Raw genomic sequence first — 25,883 nt, 5'->3', positions numbered from 1 at the left:
TGGTGTTGTGGTCCTTTTTCCCAGAACGTTGTGGACTTGCGGGGACCAGAGCTGCGGCCTGTACCCCTCACTGTCTTCAGCGCCACCGGGCTCCTTTCTCCTCCGACAACAGGCCCTGCTTCCCACCTCCCAGCGCTGCCCTACGTCAGGAAAGTTCCCAGTGGGTCGCTGCGTGCGGTACGTGACAAATGGTAGCCGCACGTCCCACCAGCAACCTCACAGAGTGACAGAGATTTGGAGCAATGGAAGCGCGCCACCGCCTTTGGGCTGCGTCCAATAGCAGCTGCTGTAAGTGGCGCGCCGCACGCTGCTGCCGGGAAGGGGCGGGTCCGGGGCGGGACAGGGGCGGGGCCTGGGCGGGTCCGGGGGCGGGGCGGCGAGGCCGGCGCGCAGCTCAGGCGTCTGCACGCGTTCCCCGGCGCACATTCGCTGCTGTCTCCGTCGCTGTGTGGTCCTTCGGTCTCTCTGCGCTGCTCTGTTGCCAGTATGTCGCTTTCCAACAAGCTGACTCTGGACAAGCTGGATGTGAAGGGGAAGCGGGTCGTCATGAGGTAACTCCGCACCTCTGCCCGCGCGCCCTCGGGTATCTGCCGCAGCCCGCTGGCCAGGGCTGGCTTCCTTCCCCGCCTGCCCAGAGTGGCTTTAAGTCCTGGGCTCGGCCCTGTGGCTTCTAGCCGTGCTGGACGAGGCTGCTGACCCTCGTGGCTGAGGTTTGGCCCGGGCTGGACGGTTCGTAACCTCGTTTCTCCCAACCCACTAAGCGGGCTCTAGTTGCCCTTAGGGGGTGGATCTAGCGAGGAACCGCTCAGATTGCCGGAGCCCATTTTGCCCTCTTTACTCTTGCCCCGATGCAGTGCCGTCCTCTCCAGTTCCCAGCCGGCGAGGTGGCACCTACCGCTTAGTCTGCAAATGCCTGGGCCCAAGTCCGGGACCTTGAAAGGTCATTTGGTTAGTTTCCCTTCCCCGCCGCCCTAGACCATCCCAAGCAAACGAGAGGCGGCCCACATTTCAAAGGTCGTTGCGCAAAAGGAAATGTTTGCCAGAGGGCTTTGATTTAGATGTTCAGGGGTAGAATCCCCCAAAGCATCGGGGGTAGGAGGGTGAAGAGCAGCGGGGCGCACTGAAGGCGGCCCTTCCCAGTTTATGTAACAGGCCTCTGGGCCCTACCTGGTCGTTGGACTCCAGGCAGTGGGGTTTGAATCAGCACCGTGACACACGCTGGGGAAGGGCGGAGCAGGGTGTGGTTCCTCGTTTTTGCTGTTCTCCAGCCTCACCCCCACAGGTGGCTAGGGAAGCAGGCTATTAGAGATGAGGAGAGCTGCCATGCACTTTTGGGTCTCTTACCTCTGCACATGTGGATCCCTGGTCACTTCCCAGTAGAGCTTCTCCCTTATTCGCGTCAATGACTAATATGGTGCCTGGAGCTCGTACGGTGATTATTATTATTATGTTTTTTTTGTAACGGGTGGTACAAGTGTGCGTGCCAGGGGCCAAGTGCATGACCGTTACATAACTTGAGAAGATGCAAGCGTGGCGCTTTCGGGGGTCCTTAAGCACTTGCTGTGATAGCGTTGTGCAGTCGCGTCCCTTTGGGAAGTGATGGATGGGCAGGCGTGTGAACGGTGTGATTGAGCTCCTTTCCCAGTTTGGGTGGGTTCAAGTGAGGGCATCTTTTGGGCATTAACAGGCACAGCACGTAGTAGGGGACCTCCCTTTACTCTAGGCTTAAACATGAAGGCACTATCAATTAGAAAACTGTATGGGTCCCCTAAAATCCATGTAGCTCTTCCTTCTAATTTCGCTATGGCCACTATCAGTTTGCAGGCGCCCTGTGCCTTGCTATGGAAATGGTCAGAAGGACTCGAAAGCTTATGGCCACATTTTCCCAAGTGACCTAGGCCTTTGCACCCTGGACAAAGTAGGAATTACAGTCATCTTGGTATTAGACAAGGGCCCTTTCTACCCCTCAGATGATGTCAAGGAAAAGGGTGGACGTCGAAAAACAGGTGGACGTTGGCACTAGATCTTAGGTTTTAATTATTTCCTCGCATTTCCTCTGTGCTGCTGAAGCCTGACCTTTCCAGATCCGTGCGCCAGCGGAAAGACGAGTGGCGGTGTTATCCAAGGAATGCTGGTTCTTCTCGTCCATGCGGTAAAGAAGTACAGATCAGCAAACCTATTAGTGTGCATGCAAAGTTTCTTTGTGAATGGGAGAGCCAGAGCAAGTGTGGCTAGAGCCCATGCGGCCAGAAGGCCAAGAGCACCATGAGGGCCATGAGGGCCATGAGGGCCATGAGGGCCATGAGGGCGAGTCCTTTGTTCTGGGGACTTAAACAGTTGGCGGGATGCTGGAGGGTGAAGAAGCTGCATTTTGATTGACATGTAGAGGTGGTGCTTGTTTTCCAGAACAGGGGCCTGAATACCCAAAGGTGTTAATGGGCTTCTTCCTTTAGGCCCTATGGGCTCTTTCCGGCCTTTTGGGCCTTGGGATGTAAACACAGTTTCAAAGGCTTTCTTTCCCAGATAGCAGAAAGGACACCTGGAACTCCAAGGACTGCCCTCCTGCTGTGCTAACACAGAGTGTCCTGTGATGGTGGGACACCTGGCTGCATTATCAGTCCAGGCCCAGGACCTCTGGGTTAGGGGGTGGGACATGTTGCCCTCTGCTACTCATTCTCCTATACCATTCGGGCATCATACTGGTCACCTTCCTACAATTTCAGTTTGGGGCTTTAATCTCTGCTGGGAAATTGGCTTGAGGAATGAACGGGATTGGCTGGGAGCGGGACTAGAGGAGGCGCTTATCTCTTCTCACTTTGGATCTAATATGAAATATCTTTCTGCTGAAGGACTCAGTTTCATTCAACACATATTAACCCTGAGCCTTGAAATGATAGGCTGGTCCTGTTTTGCTGATGGAAAATGACCTGTCCAAGGTCACTGAACTAGCAAGTTGGTGGCAGAGCCAGGACTAGAATTGGGTCTCCTTGGCAGCTGACCAGAGCCTCTGAATACTGGGCCATAATGAGCAAAGACAGTTAAAATGGACCTTTTGTTTGCTGTGGTTACAATCTATAATTTTCCCCATGTAATCTGGGTAAATTCTACTTATTTGGCTTGAGGACAGGAAGTCACTTTGTTCCCTGATTATTAACCTATCTTTTGAACAGAGTCACATTGTAGCAGTACTTTTTGGAAGAGCCCGGGCAGCGGTGCTTTGTCAGCTCAAAGTGCTTTTTGTTTCAAGGCCGTTATGTGCTGGTTGCTGGCAGTGCTCGGGAAATGGGGGCCCCTAAGTAATGACCGCTTTACTTACCTCCTCTCTGTCCTGCAAAAGAGAATTCTGGTGTTTGTTGGGTCTTCTGACCCCTGCTTTGATTGCCAGGGGGAATTTTTTTTTATTGAGGCAACTTTAGGTAGCCGGAAACTTCTGAATAATTACCAGGTTCCACCCCAGTTTTTTTAGGACATCAAGTGACCTTACCTTTGAATAAACTTCCTGCTTATTTCTGCGATGTCATTTTCTTTCTTCCTCTCTTAGGATGCCAGTCATATTCCTTTGCTCACTGAAACACACTTCCCTTTTGCTTGTCCATCTCCCCATTTAAAAAAAAAAAGGCCTCACTGTTTTTCTCCAACCTGTTGTGACTTGTTAAGCAGTAGCCTTAAGGTAGTGGAAAAAGAAACGCAGAGGAAAAACTGAGCAGATTTTTATTTTTATTTTTATTCTTTTTTTTTTAAATAATTTATTTATTTACTTCTAGAGAGAGGGGAAAGGAGAAAGAGAAGGAGAGAAACATCACTGTGTGGTTGCCTCTCACTTGCGCCCCCAACTGGGGCCCTGACGTGCAACCTAGTCATGTGCCCTGACTGGGAATCGAACCAGCGACGCTTGGCTTGCAGGCCGACGCTCAATCCACTGAGCCACAGCAGCCAGGGCTGCAAATTTTTAAATGTCTCTAAGACAGTCATAATATCCCAGTGTTCCCGTCAGGGGCAGCAAAACAAGGGTGGGCATAGTTCCTTTGATGGGGCTGGGGCTGGGGCTGGGCCTGGACGCCTGAGATTTCAGGTGATAAAGACTTGATGTTTCTACTAAATCAATATTTTTTAACATTTATTTTCAAATCATCATATTTTCACAGGAGGTTGCAAAGACAGCAGAGGGGTCCTGTGTTCACCCAATTTCCCCCATCGGATATACTTTATATAATTATAGTACAGCATGCAAAGTAGAAAGTTGACTTTCAACTATGAAGTGAATAGTTCTGTGCCGTTTTATCGCACGTGGAGATGTGTGTAACTCCCACCACGGTCACGATGCAAACTAGTTTTGGTTGATCACCACTAAGAGCTCCTCCCCCGCACTACCCCTTTAGAGTCAGGGCCCCTCTTCCTCATTCCTAACCTCTGGGGAGGGCTAATCTGTCTTTGGCGGTTTCCATTCAACATCATGCCCTGGACATTTCTCCAGCTTGTTGCGTGCAGCAGTAGTTCGGCCAGTCCTGATTTTGCTGAATGGTATTCTACGGTATAGATAGATGTTTTTTCTGCCAGTTGTTTAGGCCATTAAAGGATATCTGGGTTGTTTTCAGCTTTGGGCTGTATTACAGATAACGCTGCTGTGATCAGTGAACATTCATTCATTCATTCATTCATGCACGAGTCTTAATATGGACATATGCTGTCATTTTCTGTTGGCTCAACACCTGGAAGGGCAGTTGCTGGACTATGTGCTTAACCTTTTGAGGCATTTCCATGCTGTTTTGCAAAGCAGCCACACCATTTTACATCCCCACCAGCAGGGTGTGAGTGCGTGGTCTCTGCATCGTCACCAGCGTTCGGTGTTGTCATTGTTTTTTCTTCCAGCCATTCCGATAGGTGTGTAGGGACCTCTCCTTCCATGCCGGAGCGTTTCAGGGAAGTGGGAAAGGAAGGGCTGCAGATTTTACAGAGAATGGAACCAGAGGAGTGTGTAGGCAAGAGCGGTCTCTTTGGCGGCCTCCGCAGACGAGAGGAGCTAAAAGGAGAGCTGTCGCTGAGAGTCTAGGAGATGATAAGGTGAGCTGTGTGAGCCTGGATAGACACCGCAGGTTCCTGAGTGTCTACCCACAGAATTTCCTCCTCAGCAGGGCTTGGGGTACGGAGTAAGCGCTGTGAACGGTGGCCTGTGCCCCGCCTCTTGCTCTTGGTGCTTTTGACCGTGGGCCTCCTGGAAAGGTGCGGAGGGAGAAAATGACCCATGGTAATGGGATACTCTACCCTCTGCGGAATGCACTTTATGGCTGGCGAGATATTTAAAGATTTTATTTATTTATTTTTAGAGAGAGGGGAAGGGAGAGGGAAAGAGAGGGAGAGAAACATCAATGTGTAGTTGCCTCTTGTGTGCCCGCAACAGGGGACTTGGCCCACAACCCAGGCATGTGCCCTGACTGGGAATCGAACCTGTGACCCCTTGGTTTGCAGGCCAGTGCTCAATCCACTGAGCCACACCAGCCAGGACTATGGCTGGCAAGATATTTAAAGAAGATGCTTCGAATCAGAATCAAGGAGCCTGAAACTCAGGAGGGTGTTTGTCTTTTTTCAGAGGCATATGCATACTGCCTTCATTTTTGAAGGCTTTCATTAAGATGTTTGAATAGAGAATCTTTCCCTCAACCCACCTTTGGAAAGACTGCTCTAGAGTTAGGCAGATTGGATTATCAGCATACCTCGTTTTTTTGTTTTTGTTTTTATTTATGTTTTTTAGAGAGAGGGGAAAGGAGAAAAGAGAGGCAGAGAAACATCACTGTGTGGTTGCCTCTCACACGCGCCCACTGGGGACCTGGCCCACAACCCAGGCATGTGCCCTGACTGGGAATCGAACTGGCAACCCTTTGGTCCACAGGCCCGGTGCTCAAGTCACCGAGCCCCACCAGCCAGGGCGGTTTACTGAATATTTTAAGCCCAGTGTAGAGACCTACTGCTCAGAAAGAAACCCATTTCAAACCATTCCTGCCCACTGACAATACACGTGGCCATCCAAGGGCCCTAATGGGGAGGTACAGTGAGAAGAGCGCTGTTCCCATGCCCGCCAGCACAGCACCCACTCTGTAGCCCGCGGGTCAAGGAGTAATTTCAGCTTTCAAGTCTCAGTATTTAAGAAACACATTTCACAAGGCTATAGCTGCCATAGATTGTGATTCCTCCTCGTATGGATCTTGACAAAGCCAATTGAAAATCTTCTGGAGAGGATTCACCATTCTAGACGCTGGTAAGAACATTCAGGCCCTGGCTGGTGTGGCTCAGTGGATTGAGTGCTGACCTGCGAATCAAAGGATCACCAGTTCAATTCCCAGTCAGGGCACATGTCTGGGTGGCGGGCCAGGTCCCTGATTGGGGGTGTGCGAGAGGCAACCATGCATTGAAGTTTCTCTCCCCCTCTTTCTCCCTCCCTTCCCCTCTCTCTAAAAATAAATAAAATATTTTAGAAAAAGAGCATTCAGGATTCATGGGAAGAGGTCAAAATATCAGCATTAACAGGAGTCTGCAGCAGTTCCAGCCCCCCTGGGTGACGTTGAGGGGTTTCAGCCTTCGGGGAAGGAAGTAACTACAGGTACTGTGGGTATTGCAAGGGAACCAGAGTGAGAAGTGGAGGCTGAGGATGGGACTGAATGGCTGCAATCTCATGACAAGACCCGAATGAATGAGGAGTTCCTTCCCGTGGATGAGCGAAGAAAGGGGTTAATTTTTAATCTTCACCTCAGGATATGTTTATGGTTTTCAGAGAGAGAGAGACATCAGCCAGTTGCTTCCCTACGCTCCCCCACCGGGGATCAAACCCACAACCTTTTGGGGTACAGGGTGATGCCCCAACCAGCTGAGCCACCCTTGAAGCGGAGTCTCCTCCTGGTGAAGATGCAGTAAAGACTGTTGAAATTATAGGAAAGAACTTAGAATATTACATAAAGCTCGTTGATAAAGCAGGGCAGGGTTGGAGAGCATTGACTCCCAATTTTAAAAGTTCTGCTCTGCTTAAAATGCTGTCAAGCGGCATTGCATGCCACAGAGAAATTGTTCATGAAAGGACAAGTCAATCAGTGCAGCAGACTTTATTATTGTATTATTTTTAGAAGTTGCCATAGCCACGTGAGCCTTCAGCAAAAACAGCCCCTTGATCAGTCAGCATCCAGGGAGGACCCTTCATCAGCAAAGAGAGTATGAGTTCCTAAAGGCCCAGATGATGGTGAAAGTATGTTTTAGCAGTAAACTTTTTATTTATTTGTTTGTTTTTTATTTTTTAATATTTTTAAAATATTTTATTTATTTGGGGGTGAAGGGAGGGAGAAAGAGAGGGAGAGAAACATCAATGTGTGGTTGCATCTTGTGCACCCCCAAATGGGGGCAAAGTCCGCAACCCAGGCCTGTGCCCTGACTGGGAATCGGACCAGAACACCCTGGTCTGCAGGCCGGCGCTCAATCCACTGAGCCACAGCAGCCAGGGCAACAGAAAACTTTTTAAATTAAGGTTTGTACATTGTTTTTTAAGATTCAATGTTATTGCCCTCTTAGTGTAGACTGCACTATAGTATAAACGTACTTTTACATTCAGTGGGAAGCAAAAAAATGTGGGAGACTCCTTTTATTGTGATATGCACTCTGTCGTGATGGTCTAGGAGTGAGCTTGCGTTATCCCTGAGGCGTGCCTCACAGGACTAGGGACTAGGACATTGGCGGGCATCTTAGTAGGTCCGGGAGCTTGTCATCCTCTGCCAGGCCTCGGTCTTGGAGAGGAAGGCCTAGGACTGGAGCTTTATGGTCGAGCACGGCAGCATTGCCATGGGCACTTCCCTGTAGTCCCTTAGCGTGCGATGTTTTTAGTGTCAAGAGTAATATAAACAGAACCACTTTAAAATGGAGCTGCATCTGCCTTGCCAGAGGAGCTGCCTTACACTTCTTTATGCTTCAAACCTGTGGAAGGATAAACCAGGGCAAAAGAACCTTTGGACTGGGGCGAGAACAGCACTGTTTGCAGTGATAACAAGAAGTCATCTATTGTGACTGGGGCTGATGACCAGTGGAATGAAATTAACACCATTGTGGGAAATGAACATCACTGTGTTACGTTATCTGCACCAGTAGAGTTCCGTTCTTTCTGTTCATGTACTCGGTCCCCTCCTGTTGCTTATAAATACCTGTTGCCTCTGCCTCCTAATTGAAACACTGGACCTTCTGCCTGAGTCGCTGAGTCCTGAATAGCATTCCCAGTGATCTCTGCAAATGCTTGTTACCTCTCACTTTGCAATCGTTCTTATTTTTAGATTAACATTAGTAATGGTTGATCTGCCTTTTAAATCACAGAATTATCATTTGGGAGCAGCAGTAACACATATACTAAGAGTTACCACTTGTATGGTACTTACTTGTATCTCAGGTATTCTTCTAAGCACTTTACAAATCACTAATCCATTTAATTCTCACAAGAACGGGGAGGCAGGTAGTATCATAACGCATTCTACAGCTATAGAAAGAAACCACCTAAAAAGGATCTTAGCAGGCGAAAGGGAGACCTGGCAAAGACCTGCCACGCCTTGTTGCTTTTAATCAGTCTGAAGTAGGCTGGGGTCTCAGGAGTTCAGAGGAAGCTGGGGGGGGGGGGCTGGTTCTTAAGCAGTCCCTTACTGGGTAAGAAAGGAGACTGCGGTGCTTCCGTTCTCGTTGCCATTTGTCTGGTGGGGCAGGGCCATGTGTTCCACTCAGTCCTCTCAGCCTTTTTGCAAGAGCCTCTCTTTATTTTTTATCGTCTGTGTTTTGCTTGAAGGATCTTGTATAAACTTCGTCTTGGACACTGGGTTTCTTCTGGTCTTTAGGCCCCAGGCTTTCTCCAAAAAATTGGATATTCTCCTGAGGTGTTTTATTTTTCCAGATATATATATTTTTTCCTTTTGAGGGATGTGAGCTTCACTAGGACCCAGAAATAATGTCAAAGGAATCAGAATCAAGGTGTGCTCCTTATTCCTCACATCTCCAGAGGCCACTGTTATTAGATACTACCATGCAAGGCCCACAGGAAATCTTAGAACAGGTGTTCAGCTGCCCAGGTCTTCAGGTCTAGTTCCTGTGATTTGTTAAGTTTTATTTTTAAATTTTTTAAAGAATGTCTTTGAAACTATGACATACATACGGAAAAGGGCACAAATCATAACCTCAAAGAATTATCCCAAAGTGAGCGTATTTGTACAATCGCCCAGGTCGAGAAATAGAACATTATCAGAACCGCAGAAGCCCCCTCTGGGGTCTTATCCCCGTCGCGACCCCCACCCTTTTTCCCATGCCTAGCCACTATGGTGACTTCTAATACCGCTGCTTATTTTGAAGGTGATTTTGAACTGCCAGCTTATTTTATCTGCCTCTCTTATCTTCGAGGGAATAATACATCGATCATGGCTCTGAACCTGAAACGTTGTTTCTTTTTTAGAGTGGACTTCAATGTTCCTATGAAGAACAACCAGATAACAAACAACCAGAGGTAAGGTCCCTGCTAAGCATCTGTAAGATGAAATGCTTTTCCTTTCTTATTGTAGAACTGTAGTAATTTAAGCTATATGATCTTCGATTTTCACCAACTTATCCTCTGCTCTGCCTTTTTTTTTTTTTTTTGAGATTTTAAAATTAACAGTTTATTTGAGCCAAGCTGATGGCATATGCCAGGTAGCTAGATCTCAACAGCTCCCTGGTTTGTTTTCTTATGAGAATGTAGAGATTGAAAAAAAAATCAGATTTTCGAAAGTCTGAAGAAGTTGAGGGTTATACCTTTTATTTTTACTTACTTATTTATATTTATTTTTAACCCTCACCTGCAAACATAATTATTGATTTTAGAGGGGAAGGGAGGGGGAGAAAAACATCCATCAGTTGCCTCTTGCACACTTCCCAACCTGGGACGGGACACACAACCTAGGTATGTATGCTGACTGAGAATCGAACCCACAGCCTTTCGGTTTACAGGATGACACTCCAACCAACTGAGCCACACTGGCAAGGGCTGGGGTTATGTATTTTTAAAGAAGGTCAAAGTGTAAGGTTACTTTGGCTTCCTTTGCAAAATGAAGAACTGTGCCAGAGAAGGAATTTTGAATTACCAGTAATTATTAGGTTTACATGTAGTTTTACAAGCTCTCATTCCAGATGGTCCAGATAATATCAGGTTTTGAGAATTTTGACTTAAGGGAAAATACTTCAGAAGTAATGTTTTCAGTCTGTTCAAGCTGCTTCAAATGTCTTGGCTCCTAGATTTCGAAGCAGAAGTTTTAATTGGTGGTTCTGTTCTTGCTTTAACTAGATTGCAAAAGAACCTTTGAATTTAATTACATTAATTTATTTATTTATTGTTTTTTCTATTGTCCCACTTTTCTCCTCATTGCTCCCGCCCACCCCTTCTCCCACGGTCCATCCCCGCTCCGTTACCCCATTGTCCATGTCCATGGGTCATGTATACTAGAACCTTTTTATTTTAAATGAAAGGTTTGAGCTGGGAGGGTGTTTTCTAATGATTAGACCACTGTTGTCTAGTGTAAATACAATATGAGCCATATGTAATTTAAAATTTTCTAGCCCTGGCTGGTATGGCTCAGTGGATTGAGCATCGGCCTGCGAACCAAAAGGTCGCCCGTTCAATTCCCAGTCAGGGCAGGTGCCTGGGTTGTGGGCCAGGTCCCCAGTTGGGAGTGCGCAAGAGGCAACCAATCAATTTATCTCTTGCACATAGACGTTTCTCTCCCTTTCTCCCTCTCTTCCCCTCTCTCTCAAAACAAATTTTAAAAATCTTTTAAAAAATAAAATTTTTTAGATGCCACAGTAAAAAGGTAAAATGAAATGGGTGCACTTAATTTTAATAATATATTTTATTTAATCCAGTACGTCCCAAATAATCATTTGAATATGTAATTGATACAACAATCAAATGGACATTTAACTCTTTGTGGTATTAAGTCTCGGAGATCCTGCATGTATTTTGCACTGTGGCACCTCTCCATCTGGACTGGCCACATTTCTAGTATTTAAGAGGCACGTGTGGCCAATGCGTACCATGTCAGAGAGTGCAGGTCTAGACCCAGAACATTTTCAGATCTTGGCCTCAGAGTAGAGCCTGGCATTGTGCCAGGCACATTATTGGTTTTTGTAGAAGGCAGCTCTGACCCTTCTTGATTTACGTTATTTTCTGTAGTACACAAAAAAGATTGGAGATACGCCTGCCTATGAAGGCGTTTTATGAATAAAAAGCAGAGAAACGTGTCTAAGTAGATCTTTTCATTTTGGGAACTCCATTGAGCTGATAAACAAAATGAAGCCTTAGAAATCATAGGACTTGCCGATGAAGGATTAACTTGGTTTCACCGGGCAAGCTTTGTACCTGATTAAAGGGTTCATCTTTCTGTGGCCCAGATGACCTTTGTATCTGCCAAATAGCTTAAGATACTTTAAAAACATAACTTGGTTTTCTTACTGCTCCATACTCTGGTGAAATGTCACCTTACCAGAGAGACTCCCTAGCCACCCCATCTCAAATACCCTCCATCCCTGCTGTCACTAACTTGTTTCCCCCTTACCTTCTTTTCTTTTTCCCCACTGCTCTATCGCCATCTGAGATGGATGTATTTTGTGTGTTTATTGTTTATTGTCTCTCACATCATTAGAACTTCACTTCCACGGGAGCAGAACCTTTTATTTTCTGTTGTAGTCTCAGAATCTGGAACAGTCCCTGGCGTAAAAGAAGTGTTGAATACATATTTGTTGAACAGATAGCTTTGTTTATTATCAGTTTTAATTTCTTAAAAGCGGGAAAAAATGGAAAGTTAGTATCAGGTTTGTCATAAAAATTTGAAATGTTTAAAGGAAGTTTAATTTTTGGTTAAATTATAATATAGTAAATGTGATGTACTATATAAATAACGTTCTGTATAATGCATATATGTGGTGCATTATAGAAACAACATTCTGTATAGTGCAGATATTTTTTCCTAAATAAAAAAGTGACTTGGTATCTGTAACAGGTGCAGAAAAGGTACTACAGTTCTCCCCAAATTTCCTTGAATGGTTTCAAGATTTAGGAATTTTATTTTTCTTCCAGAGTCATATAAGAGTAGCGTCCTTGGTGTCCCCAAGAGCATCCACATACTTGGTGATTTGCTAGGACTCACAAGACATAGCATACGGTTTCACTGCTAAAATGTATTATGTTGGATGCATGGCAGGATCAGCAATGGGGAAAGGCAGGTAGGGTCTGGAGAAATCCGTGCATGGTGTTCCTTTGTCCAGCAGGGAAAAAATGCAGTAAATTGTGTACAATGTTTATACCCAGAAAAGCCTCCAAGATTTTTATTGGGAGCTGGTAATGTAGGTGCCTTCTGCCTAGCAACTATTAAAATTCCAGAGCCCTAGAGCAGTGGTTCTCAACCTTCCTAACGCTGCGACCCTTTGATGCAGTTCCTCATGTTGTGGTGACCCCCAGCCATAACTAACAGGTTGAGAACTGCCGCCCTAGAGGGAAGCAGATTTCAGCATACATTGCTTGTTTTTATAGACAAGGAACAGCGAAGGGCCCTTGTCAGTTCAAGAACTAAGGGACCACTTTGAAAGCCAAGCTCTAGACGCTAGCCGAGGGTCAGCCTTGTAAGCCTGCGAGCCGTGTTGTGTTTTTCTGCATTGGGGGCAAAACATGATGAGGATGTGCTCTCCTGGGTGAGGGCTGGCGTCGTAATTCACTGCCTCCCCTGAACATGGCACCTGAGGACCATTGTTGAGCTGCCGAGAGTACGTTTGAAGGAATTCGTGGAAGAACAGGTGCTTTATGTTTACGAGGCCATGAATAAACTATTTCCCACAATTCCTAGGACTAACTTTGCTCTCCCTACCTGCTGTCTCTCTTTGGTTGCAGGATCAAGGCCGCCATCCCAAGCATCAAGTTCTGCTTGGACAATGGAGCCAAGTCCGTTGTTCTCATGAGCCACCTGGGCCGGCCTGACGGCGTCCCCATGCCTGACAAGTACTCCTTGCAGCCCGTTGCTGTGGAGCTCAAATCTCTGCTGGGCAAGGACGTTTTGTTCCTGAAGGACTGCGTGGGCCCTGAAGTGGAGAAAGCCTGTGCCGACCCGGCCACGGGGTCTGTCATCCTGCTGGAGAACCTGCGCTTTCATGTGGAAGAAGAAGGGAAGGGAAAAGATGCTTCCGGGAATAAGGTAGGGCCTGTGGTTTTTGACATTAGTGGTGGGAAGAGGGCCGAGGCTGTGATCGAAGAACGGAGGAAGCTCATGTTTGTTTTTTCCTTAGGCACTTTATATTGAAGTGTAGTGCATATAAAAATGCATAAATCCATGGCTGAGCAGCTTGGTGACTTATCAATAAGTAAATAACACCTGTGTAGCCACCACCTAGGGCAAGGGGTATAGCATACTATTGCTAGCATCTTAGAAGTCCCTCCATATGCTCAAGTGGTTTTAAAATACCTTAGAGCCCTGCCTGGCTGGTGGGCTCAGATGGTTGGAATGTCATTCCATAAAGCCAAGGGTTTCAGGTTTGGTCCCTGGTCGGGGCACATATTGGAAGCAACTGATCGATGTCTCTCTTTCTCTCTCTCTCTCTCCTTCCCTTCTTCCTCTGAAATCAATAGCATGTCCTAGAATAAGGATACAAAAATACCTTTGGAAAAAATGTGAATACCATTTGGGTGTAAGAGCATTCAGTGAACATGCTACTTGTAATTGTAATTTGTTTCACGCCTGGCCTATGGTACATCAGACTTTTCTTTCTGACAATACGTGATAATCCTATTGAAGTGTAGACTGTGTTCCCAGGCCCTGAGAGCAGACGCTCACAGGTGGTTGTGGGGGTGTGTCCATGCTACAGCAGGTGTTCCTCCAGCAGAGTCCATCTGACATTTTGTTTGTCAAGGCTGGGACAGTTTTTCTAAGCACTACGCCCTAGTGTGTTAGTGAAGGACAGTCTGTTCTTATTTAGAAGGGGAATTAACTTAAAACTTAAGCTTGGTATTTTTAAAACAGTAAGTTAGCCCTGGCTGGTGTGGCTCAGTGGATTGAATGCCTGCCTGTGGACCAAAGGGTTGCTGGTTCGATTCCCAGTCAGGGCACATGCCTGGGTTGCGAGCCAGGTCCCCAGCTGGGGGCACGCAAGAGGCAACCACACACTGATGTTTCTCTCCCTCTCTTTATTTCTCCCTTCCCCTCTCTCTTAAAATAAATAAATAAAATCTTTTTTAGAAACTCAGTAAATTAAATTTGCTATATCAGATTTTCTTTTCTCAGAGAGTGGAAGGGAGGGAGAAAGAGAAGGAGAGAAATATCAGTTGGCTGCCTCTGCAGGCCCCCAATCAGGGACTTGGCCTGCAATCCAGGTTTGTGCCCTGACTGAGGGTTGAACTGGCAACCTTTCTGTTCACAGGCCGGTGCTGAATCTGCTGAGCCACACCAGCCAGGGCTAAGTCGGATTTTGTTGTAAAAGAATTATGTGAGCAGGAAAAAGTACTTTCCTAAGTCAAATGGAAAGCGACAGTTGATTGCAGTTGGGGAAATGACGGTCATAATGATACTGCCTTGGATTTAAGGTGTTGTTCCTAAGAGGTGCAAAGCATTTTTCTCCAAATTTCTCTTGGAGGATAAGGAAGTACAAGAATCATCCTTTCACAAAGAAACCAGGTCTCAGAAAGGCAGTCCTTCGGCTAAAGTTAGAGTCAGTGGTCGTGTTGCTGGGTTTATGTGTGGCTCAGCGCATTAGATAAGCAAACTTTTTCTGTAGAAGGCCAGACAGCACACGTTTTAGGCTTCATAGGCCAAACGTCAGCAAAAGCCATATATGGCCTCTGTTGGAACTACTCCGCTTTGCTGTTGTCCTGAGAAATCACCGGTAGGGGGAAACAAACAAACAAGCAAATGTAGAAAAGGAATTTTCAAAATTCAAAAGCAACCATAGGTGACCCACAAAACAGATCACTGTGACAAGACACAGCTCTTTGAGGAGGATTTGAAATTCGCCCATGGGTGGAAGCAGGGAGCCGAAGGCACCCTCCCAGTGCACTCTCGAGGTCTTTAGTGTCTTGGGTAACGAGATGTCCTGAGGCCGGTGTGTCAATGTCCTGCTGTGCTTCTGACATTGCTTAAGATCGCTGGAGCGCCTGCTTCTCAGGCCGTTTCTTTTCTTAGTACCACGGGCCGTGGTCTGGCCGTGCCCTGCTTCTGGCCTGCGTTTGCTATAATAGGAGCGGTCAAGTGCCGACCGAAAGTGTGGTGCCCTTTTAGACTGAAACCCAAGCTGCACGGTCTCTCGGGCTTGAACATGGCTGGAGGCAGCTGGCCGATTGAGGCTAAACCTTTGATTCAGGAAGTCATGAGCCAACCACGCTAGTCTGACTGTTTTTTTTTTTTTTTTTAGTTAGTTAGTTAACTTTACAGGGAAGTTGTCCAGTGGCTTTCAGTGTTTGAAGTCTCAGGAGTCCGCCATGAGTTTAAAATGGGTCCAAAAAAAAAAAACCAAAAACAAAGTGAGGGCCTAAAGTGTTTTCTTTTATCCAGTGTCCCTGCATGGCTCGCATAGGAGCATTCTCTTCCTTCTGGTTATCGGCAGATGGCAATGAGAATGGGGTACGCATGAGCCATGGACGCGGACAGTGATGGGCGGGCATGGCCTTGAGGGGGGCAAAAGGGGAAAAGAAGGGCCAACTGCAAGAGCATAAAAAATAAAATACAATAAAAGATGGGAAATAGCTTCTGATTATTATTATTATTAATTATTGATTTCTGTAGCACCTTCTTCATGAAGAGCTTTCAGTTTGCCATTTTTCCTCAGACGCTTCTTGAATAGAGGAGTTATTATGCCTTTTTAATATATGGGGAGGTTTCAGGCGCAGAGAGGAAGTTGCCGCCGGTGGGTTACACTGTGAATTAATGTTCGGGCTGGGCTGGAACCCGGGTGTCCTGGCGGGCGGGCATCGCGTTCATGACTGCACGAATCATCTCCCAGGCAGCGGCGGCGGAGGGTAGTCCGTCCCGGAGAGATTACGGCGGCCCTGCAGTCTTCCGTTTTAGCATCCGTGCCCCTGCGTCCTTTGGGTCGTCAGAGGAAAGCTCCTGCTCTTGGTGGCGGCCGCCTTCATCCCGATACACGGGACGGTGGGAGCGGGCCGTGGTTAGAGTGAACGTCTGCTCTGTGCCGTGTACTCCGCTGTGACACGTCTCCTTCGTCTGGCTTCCTGCGTGTCTTTGCTGGGTCTCCTGCCAGGCAGCGTTCATCCTGCCGTCCTGCTTCCTGTCTCCGTTAAGGGCTCCCTGGACAGTGAGCTGACATTTCACAAAGCCCGACGTTTTACTTCTACTTTTGGCTCTTCTCTTTTTTTGTAGAGATGATTCCTTGTTCTTCTCAGGTGCCTGACTTCGGGAAAGACCATATAAAATACTTTCATTCATTCATTCATTCATTCATTCGGATTTAATCTTTATTGTATTTTTTTCCATCACCATTTAGTCCCCATAACACCCACTTCCCCCTGCAGTCACCACACTGCGGCCCACCATGTCCCTGAGTCCTCTTTCCTTTCTCCTCAATCCTTCCACCCCCTCACCTCCCCGCCCTCAGCTGGCATCCATCTGTGAGTCTGTCCCCATGTTCCTTGCCAGTTCAGTTTGGTCATTAGCTTCCACATATGAGTGAAATCACATCGTATAAAGTACCTCGTGTCATGTTTCCATCTGTCGCCTCTGTCCCAGCCTTCCCTGTTGCCTTCATGAGGAATATGTGTGAGGGCCCCCTTTGCAGGAAGGCCTTGGTAGCCAGCATTGTTCCATCTCCTACAAGGAGAATATGTTAAAAATGAGGAACTGAATCAAGGTAAGGAGAGGGAAGAATAATGAGACACCTGTTGTAGGAGCTGTGGAAAGGCCAATGAAAAATGGGAGGTGCCGTAGCTGGGTGGCTCAGTCGGTCACAGCATCGTCCTGTACACTACACTGAAAGGTTGCGGTCCCGGTTCTCAGGGCGCATATCTAGGTTACGAGTTCATCCCCTGGTCCATGCGCATATGTACGAGAGGCAACCAGTTAATGTTTCTCTCTCACATCAATGTCTGTCTATCTGCCTGCTTCACTCCCCCTCCTCTCCTCTCCCCTCCCTCCATTTCTTTCTCTAAAAGCAATGAAAAAAAGGCCTTCAGGTGAGGATTTAAAAAAAGAAGGGATGAGCCCTGGCTGGTGTGGCTCAGGGGATTGAGCGCCGGCCTGTGAACCACACAGGGTTGCCAGTTTGATTCCCAGTCAGGGCACATGCCAGGGTTGCGGGCCAGGTCCCCAGTTGGGGGCGTGCGAGAGACAACCACACATTGATGTTTCTCTTCCTCTCTTTCTCCTTCACTTCCCCTCTCTCCGAAAATAAATACAATCTTTAAAAAAAGAAGGGATGTGGCTAGCCTCATGTGTTTAGAGGTTAAGCCATGGTTCAGGAATTTTAGATTTGAGGGAAGGCAAAAGAGAGCAGAATCATGCAGAAATGACCAAAAGACCTGGAATATTGGAAAGGAAGAACAAATGCTGTTGCTAGTTGTAAAAATTGATGTCGCACCAACTCAGGGTTTTAGAGATGTTCAAGGGGACTCTTGGTATGAAATGCTTTTATAGTTGCCTTCGCAGCCATCAAAATTGACTGTTATTGGTTCTTCCATTTTTTGTTTTTCTCTGCAGGTTAAAGCCGAGCCAGCTAAAATAGAAGCTTTCCGAGCTTCGCTTTCCAAGCTGGGGGATGTCTATGTCAATGACGCGTTCGGCACTGCGCACCGAGCCCACAGGTACCAAGAGTCTTGTTTGCTGTTGACCTGGGAGCAGTATGCGTCCATTTATCCAGCAGCCCAAGCTCTGGGTTGCTTTTGGCAATTTCTGTGCTATAGCGTGATCCTGTTGACTTCTATCTAATCGGAGCTACCAGTTAGACTATGGCTCTTGTTGTGAGTGTCTTTGATCCAAAGAGGAAATGAAAGTAAAAATTGAGAATTGTGGAGCTTTTTGCTGAGCTTCCATAAAGTGGTGGCCCTTCCTCACTTAGGATATTTCATGTAAAGCTCATCCTCTGAATACTGTGGAATCAGTCTTATGCTGTCAGTAGGAAGCAATTGAGGAATCCTCTCTTGTCATCCGTGACTGATTATTTATTGGGGCTAAACCCTTGGCCCGAGGACTACTAATATTTGGGTGTAGTAATATCTTCTTTGGGTCATTGCTTTTCACTTGTTCCCCTTGACACTGCACCGTTGATCACAATTTTTATCTTGTACCCAAGTGTTGTTACTGCAGTTGAGGGATGAAAATCGTGGTCTCCTGGAATTTCCGGAGTATTTCAGTGATAAGAAGGTGGTCTCTGGAATTGGGAGAATTAGTAGGAACTGACTACAGTTTGAATGTCTCTGGTCTTTTCTAGCTCTATGGTGGGAGTCAATCTGCCACAGAAGGCTGGAGGCTTTCTGATGAAGAAGGAGCTGAACTACTTCGCCAAGGCCTTGGAAAGCCCGGAGCGACCCTTCCTGGCCATCCTGGGCGGGTATGAAAAACTCTCCCAAACGATGCTTTCAGTAGTGTGTCTGCCTGGTAGGAGTCCGCCACTTGGGTGGTTTCTTGTCAGGCGGCACAAACTGGGTAACAGAGGAGGATTTAATAATAAAGGGGCTATCTACAAAGGGGTGGGTGGCTTTCAGGGGAACTCAGAAGGGACAGTACGACAGTACAGTAATCTGGGGCTAGCAACAGCCGTCACCATTCCTAGGCCTGCAGGATCAAAGGGAGGCCACCGTTACCAGAACCCAGACAGGGTCGTTGCGTGGGGAGGGCTCTCTAATAAGAATGGTAGCTTTTCATCAAGGGACATTGGGAGAGTCATCTGGCAGGGAGGGAGCCGGGGACGTTAATGTTCTGATGTCCCTTCAATCCCCTACTGGTGTCTTCCTCCCACTCCCAGTTGGCTGCAACCCAACTGGAAGCCAGAGGCCAAGGGAGTCCCTTGGTGCAGTCCATGCAGGCCAGGCTCCTGGGCCAGAGGTCAGGGCTGAGAAGGCATAAAAGACGGTTCTGCGGGGAAGAATGGGAAACGTCCCCCGTAGCTGCCCATCTAATGACGTTGGAAGCATTGGAGCCTTTCACATGCACAGTCTGACAAGGAATAAACTTGGGGAGTCTCTTCGTTTGTGCTTATAAATCACTTAGCACTCATTTCTGTAGATCACATACCGTTTTATAGCTTCCCCTATGGGCAAAGGCATCCCATGGGTGAGTATATTGTGATGGCTTAGTTACAAATAGAAATGTCAGAATTGTGGGTCAAGAGGCTAGCAGGATACATTTTAGGCGAGAGAGGAGGGACAGGGACCTGGTGCTGCTTGGAAAGGGCAACTTCCTGTCACTTGGCATGGCTAAATATAGGTGGCTGCCTCTTTGGGACTTGGTGCCTCTGACCATTCTGGGAGCAGGGCTTTTCCCCCATGGGAATTAACACTCACTCAGCATTTGCCTCTGAAAGCTGACTCTGGACCTGGGTGTCATTTTCCCATAGCTACTTGCTCTCTAGGCTTCGTGAGCCCGGTTTCAGGGTCCTAAAAATAATTCATTTGGGTACAGGTTATCTGTGTCCTGGAAGCATTGTCCCTTTTACGCTCTGGTTATAAAGGTCAGGTTGATCTTTGCACCCCCGGAGATGAGGATTTGAGATGTCTGATTTCGTTCTCCAATCTTCTGTAGACCTGGGCTATGGGAGTGAGCGCCACCTAGTGGTTGTGATGAGGTTTTGGACTCGGCGGGAAATCGCTGGGGGAAGTTTGCTGCCTGCCTTTCTTGCAATGTAATTTTTTTAGACTATTAACGATTTGGGGGAAATTTTTACATTTTTATTTTTAAAAAATTATTGTGGGAGCACTCAAACATGCACAGAAGTTGACAGAATAGTATAATAAACCCCCAGGTACCTGTCACCCTGGCTTCAACAATTTTTGATATTTTTGCCAATTTTGTTACATCTACCGTCTGATACTTTTTTTATCAGAAGTAATTTAAAGTAAGCCTTAGATATCATATAATACTTAGGTATGCATCTGAAAACCGATAAGATTTCTTTTAAGTAATCACCTAACAAAATTTAACAATTTCACCTAATTATACCTAATCTGTGTTTAGAAGTTACTGAGAGTCTCAGAAATGTCTTTTTATAGTTTGAATAAGGACCCAAAAGAAGTCCATGCAGGGCATTTGGTTGTTGGGTATCTTTTATTCTGTCATGGTCCCCTGTTCTTTACTATTTTCATGCCATTGATTTATTGAAGTAGGGAATTGGAGCTACAGAATAGCCCACATTCTTGAGAAGAAGCTGAGTCTCTTCTCTCTTACTTGTTTTGTCCCCCCTCCAGCACTCCCCTCCCCTCTCTGTACAATAGTTACTCCGTCCTTACCCTTCGTGATGACCAGTCTTTACAAGTCAGGTAAAGTCTCTTGTCCCCCATTCTCCCACATCACTATTGTTTTGAATCTCTGCTTCACGAATCCTAGCATAGTGCCTCTCACAGGTCGCCATCATCTTGGTTATTGAAGGAAGAGGAAATGGACCCAAGGGGATTTGCTCATTTAAGTGGGATTTAAATATATGAACTATGTACAAAGGGGTCCAAATTAGACTCTCAGCTGATTTCTCAAAGGAGATTCTGCAGGCAAGAACGGACTGGCAAGAAATATTCAAAGTAGTGAGAAGCTGTCATTCAGAATAGAAGGGCAGAGAAAGTGCTTCCAGGACAAAGTAAAACTGAAGTTCCATCAGATCCAAACCACTGTTATATGAAATGTGAAAGGGGCTTGTTTAGGAGAAAGAGGATCAAAACTATGAACATTAAAATGAAAACTGTATCCCAACAACCAACAACAGAAGCTAGGGAACCAAATCAAAGGCAAACTGAATAGGCAACGAGAGTGGAAAAAGAACTATAGGTATGGGGAGCATATTGGGGGGAGGTCAGCAGGGAGGGGGAAGGGGGAGACGGAGGGAGATGGTACAGGAATTAAGAAGCATAGTAGGGGGGAGTGGAGTAGACAGGAAGATGTTGAGAAGAACTATGTGCACAACCAAATGGCATGGACTGGGGGGGCAACTGGAGGGAGGGGGTCACTGGGTAGAGGGGAACAAAGGGAAAAGAAATTGGGACAACTAACAACATAATAAAGCATATTAAAGAAATAAAATCTAAAAACAAGTGTACGGAAGGCAAGCTATTACTTATGTGAAGGATTTTAAAGGTTGTGCTTGAAGTGAATTTGTTTCTCTTTCAATCTTTTCTTTCATGGGGAGGTGAAAGGAAGTTTGTATTTATTGTCTGATTTCCTTCTACTAGAATATATGCTCCAAAGGATAGGGATCTCTGTTTTTGTCAACTGATTTTTCTCAGAGACCTAGAACAGTGCTTGGCACAGAGTAAGGTACTCAATAACTATGTTGAATCCAGTGGTCCAACAGAATAATGAGCGCCATTAAGCAGATGTCCCGAGAACAGACTTAAGAGTGTGGATATCTTTGTTTTTGCTTAGTATGTCTTTGGTATACGAGGTCTGTTCAGAAAGTACTCAGCCATGTACTATGAAAAATAGAGGCATTTATTGAAGAAGATACAAGAAACATTGAACATAGGACAATGATGCCTTAGTCCCCTTCACATTAGGCATCTTGGTACCGCACACAGGTCTCCCAATCACCATCAGCTGCCCTGTTGTATTTTCCTGAATCTCATTGATGGTCTGAAATCTCTTCCTTTTCAAAGGTGATTTTAGTCTTGGGAAATGCCAGTAGTTGTATGATGCTGAATCTGGGATGTACGGGGGGCTGAGTTTCCTGGGTGATTTGATGTTTCCTCAAAAAACTCTGCAGGAGATGTGATGCATGAGTGCGCACATTGTTGTGATGGAGCTGCCAATCACCAGGTGCCCGTAGCTACGGCCTTCTGAGTCATCTGAATAGTTTCCGCAGAGGAATGTTTAAGCTTCACACAAAATTTGATGCAAATTCATTGCTCTACTGCTCACTCATTTTGAATGCGGCGGCCACACAGTACACATGCTCACTCGACTGTGTCTACTGCCCCCACTGACTAGTACAGTGAAGCCGTCATTGTTCACGCATGTGCATTCCAGTTCGCTCTCCTTGGCTTCCAGGTTACATCGATGTCACGCAAATCATTCTTGTTATATTAATAGTGGCTGGACTTTTTCCACACAGAACTCATATAATCTGATCAGTGCTTTAGGGTTAAGACACTTTTGAGTGGGTTCAGGGAATCCCAGAATAAACAATCATGCTCAGGCATAATTAACCAATCTTGACCGTCTGATTTTTGTGCGGAGAAGAGGCAAAATGAGCCATTTGGAACTCATGGTTCCTTTAGATGATAGTAGGTCTTCTTAGCCCTTTTTGGTCTAAACAGGGTTTCTTAGAAATGGCCTTTGGGGTTAGAGAAACATAGGCAATGTTAGCCAATACTTTTGTCACTTTGTGGGACATTTTTGTCCCTGTGCCTCAATATCCCCTTGTTCTGTTGGTGATGACTCTCGCTTTTCCTCCTAGAGCTAAAGTTGCAGACAAGATCCAGCTGATCAATAACATGCTGGACAAAGTCAACGAGATGATTATTGGTGGTGGAATGGCTTTTACCTTCCTTAAGGTGCTCAACAACATGGAGGTAGGAAAGCAATGCCACGTGGATGTGGAATAGCTCTTGATGAGACAAATTTATGTAGAGTTAAAAAGAAAACCAACTTTTGGCATGAGCCCCGAAAAATCCCCATTTTTATTGATTTTGCCAAGTTGTTCTCCTTTTGCCTTGGAGTTGTTCCTTTGGGCTGTATTGTTGTGAGTTCAGCACGTTCTTAGTACAGAGGCTGATCTTCATCATCTCCGTCCTCTGCATAGATTGGCACCTCTCTGTTTGATGAAGAGGGAGCCAAGATTGTCAAAGATCTGATGTCCAAAGCTGAGAAGAACGGTGTGAAGATTACCTTGCCGGTGGACTTTGTCACCGCTGACAAGTTTGATGAGAACGCCAAGACTGGCCAAGCCACCGTGGCCTCCGGCATACCTGCTGGCTGGATGGTGAGTCACTTGGGTGATGGGTAGTGTGTGTGAACAAAAAATAGTTTGGGATCATTCATTGCACCCACCGACAAGCATTTTAAAAGAACCTCTGCAGAGAGGGCTGCAGATGCTGCAGTGAGACCCTCCTTGGAGGGGACTCCCATGGGGAAAAAGCAATGGCGTCAGGTTGGTGTTGCCTTTGTAAGTAATGTGGGCACAAAACCGTCTTTCGTTTCTTCATCTGCTCATTGTTTATTACATATTTTAACTGTGTGCTGGGGAGGCGCTGTGTACATCCTTGGTTTGGACCGTTCTGAATTATGTTGCTACCTAGAAACTTATGTATAAGAAATCTTTCTTTATTGAAAACAAAGGTAGGAAAAGTATACCGCTTACAAGCAGGGAAAAATGTATTTATACATTGAAGACTCATTTAGTTGATTGTAGTGTTCTCAATTTTAATAGCTGTAAAAAATTATATCATGTCGCTACACTACACTGGTTTGCTCATTGTCTTTTGCTAGGCGTGTAGGTTTCATTTCTATTTAGTTCAGTGTTTCTCAGCCTTGGGCACTCTCGCCGTCGCGGGTCGTTTCCGCTTTGCTGTGTTGCGCGGTTGTTGCGTTATAGCGAGTGCAAGGCATCTTTGGCCACCAGTTGCCAGCGGCACCCTTCGCAGCCCAGTTGTGACAACCAGAAATGTCTGCAGATATTGCCACATATCCCCTGGGGAGGGGCAGAGCCGCCCCTGGTTGAAAACCACCAAAATCTAGTTCCTCACAGCGATGCGCAGGAGTAACTGCGTGGCTAGGAATGCGTTTATCGAATAACTTGGGAGCTTTTCCCTTAGACTCGGTCTTCCGTAAGGACGAAGGAAACGCTGCTGCTCAGCCCTGAGCCTGGGCCTTGCTGGAGGTGGCGTTTTCTCCTCCAAGCCTTTCTTGGTGGGGGGCTCACCCTCTCTGCTAACTGTACCCCACAGGGCTTGGACTGCGGGCCTGACAGCAGCAAGAAGTACGCCGAGGCTGTCACCAGGGCCAAGCAGATCGTGTGGAACGGGCCTGTGGGCGTGTTTGAGTGGGAAGCCTTTGCCCGGGGGACCAAAGCCCTCATGGACGAGGTGGTGAAAGCCACTTCCCGGGGCTGCATCACCATCATAGGTAGGTGGCCCCGCAGGAATCTAATGCCCGCGGGAAGCGGCAGGCTTCTGGTCAGAGGAAAGGGGGGAGGGGAGGGGGTACGTTTTCCTAGGTTTATTGGCACTGCGTGAGTCTTGAACGCTAAGCAGGTATATGTAACTCACAGAGGAGGCCGTTAATGGGACGGAGTTGGGGCTTCATCAACGTCTGTTCGGGCTTGGGAGTGCCCTGCCTTGAAGTTTCGGTGCCGATCCTTTTTTTTTTCCCCCCTCCTTCCCCATTTTTACTTGGCTTTCATTCCACAGGTGGCGGGGACACTGCCACTTGCTGTGCCAAATGGAACACGGAGGACAAAGTCAGCCACGTCAGCACTGGGGGTGGTGCCAGCTTAGAGCTCCTGGAGGGTGAGGTCCTTCTCTGTTCTGTGGCTCGTTTGGGGGAAGGGTGGGGATTATGTAGAGAGGCGGGTAGAGAGGCCTGGAACGTGGTGTAGGTAGCGTTCTCATTAGCAGCCATTTTTAGCTGGGCAGTACCAGTGGGGGAACTTCGGGTAAAGCTCCTGGCGTTCACTGGAGGTGGGGAGGGGCTGACAGGAAGACTTATCCCAACGACGTTACACTCTAGTAGACCTGGGACCCCGAATGTAAAAGGCACCCAGCTCCTGGCCCTGTATCCTAAAGAAGAGCAGACATGTTGTTGGGAGAGCAGAAGGTGACAGATCTGGCTTGGCAGACCCTGTAGTAATAATACTGTCTGTGTCTGTGTGTGTGTGTGTGTGTGTGCTTTCTCAAAAACAGGTAAAGTCCTGCCGGGGGTGGACGCTCTCAGCAATGTTTAGTACTTTCCTGCCTTTAGGTTCCTGTGCGCATCCCCTCACTCGACTTAGTATCCATACTTGGTGTTAGCTCAGATCTTCCCCCATTGCAAGATTCAGCCAGTGGCCCAGAGATGCAGCGCGGGAACACTTAACACAGTTGCCCAGCAGCGTATCAGCTCACCTTTCCTGCAGCCTGGATTTGACTACGTTCTTCAGGATCCCATCTGAATTTCTTAGTGGCTAAACCGTTGTGCATTCTAGAGCGCAGATATTTATATTTTGCCTGTTAAAGTAAACTGTTAGCTTAATTCTGTTCTTGGAGTAGCTTGCTCCAGTTAGCTCTGTCATTGTTTTTGCTACTGGGCATGAAAACAAGATGCAACCCCCCAGTTGGAGGTGAGGAGCGAGGGAGATGAAGGTGGAGACCTGTGAAATAAATAATAAAAATATTCGTGGAAACTGGGATTTTGTTTTTCCTGTCATCCTTCCTTAGTTAGGGTAAAGACAGACTCTTCACAGGATGAGATCATCCCCATTTCTGAATGGAAGAAATGGGGCAGCAGTGATGGGGAGGCGGGGGGAGCAGATCAACATCTACTCTTTGTATCAAGGTCCTACTTTATGGCACACATTGTGATAGATACGATTTTAAATTTTACTTTTATCTTTTACACGTGGATATAATTTAAAAAGTCAAGGCTTGTAACAAAAAAAAAAAATAGGCCTCATTCCATTCTTCCCACTTGTGATTCCCGCTCCCCACAGGCAACCACCTGTAACTTAGCCTTTTTCTGGCATTCCCC

At 46.7% G+C, this 25,883-nt stretch overlaps 1 protein-coding gene across 2 annotated transcripts; it reads left to right on the top strand.

Annotated features, from left to right (window-relative positions):
- Window positions 1-372: 372 nt before the first annotated feature.
- Window positions 373-25,539, top strand: PGK1 (phosphoglycerate kinase 1). Of its 2 annotated transcripts, XM_090263949.1 has the most exons (10): window positions 373-551; window positions 9,458-9,508; window positions 12,917-13,217; window positions 17,721-17,824; window positions 18,451-18,570; window positions 22,618-22,732; window positions 22,963-23,142; window positions 24,107-24,284; window positions 24,569-24,667; window positions 25,061-25,539. In XM_090263949.1, exons 1-10 carry the CDS (start codon window positions 487-489, stop codon window positions 25,099-25,101), a joined length of 1,254 nt encoding a protein of 417 aa, XP_090120075.1. In that variant the 5' UTR covers window positions 373-486; the 3' UTR covers window positions 25,102-25,539. The 2 variants fall into 2 exon arrangements, with proteins under 2 accessions (XP_090120075.1, XP_090120076.1); XM_090263950.1 differs by lacking the exon at window positions 9,458-9,508.
- Window positions 25,540-25,883: the final 344 nt, after the last annotated feature.

This window comes from Furipterus horrens, unplaced genomic scaffold, assembly GCF_987537825.1.
Source record: "Furipterus horrens unplaced genomic scaffold, mFurHor1.1.pri manual_scaffold_17, whole genome shotgun sequence".
NCBI classification, from domain to species: Eukaryota; Metazoa; Chordata; class Mammalia; order Chiroptera; family Furipteridae; genus Furipterus; species Furipterus horrens.
Note: the sequence above shows the minus strand (reverse complement) of the source record. Positions and strands in the feature narration are given on the sequence as shown.

Bases quoted from the DNA above. Each gene is read 5' to 3' on its own strand.
- PGK1 (XM_090263949.1), top strand. From the start codon at position 487: ATGTCGCTTTCCAACAAGCTGACTCTGGACAAGCTGGATGTGAAGGGG. The intron at 13,218-17,720 runs GTAGGGCCTGTG...TTTTCTCTGCAG, and splicing joins AAGATGCTTCCGGGAATAAG to GTTAAAGCCGAGCCAGCTAA. The intron at 22,733-22,962 runs GTAGGAAAGCAA...TCCTCTGCATAG, and splicing joins AGGTGCTCAACAACATGGAG to ATTGGCACCTCTCTGTTTGA.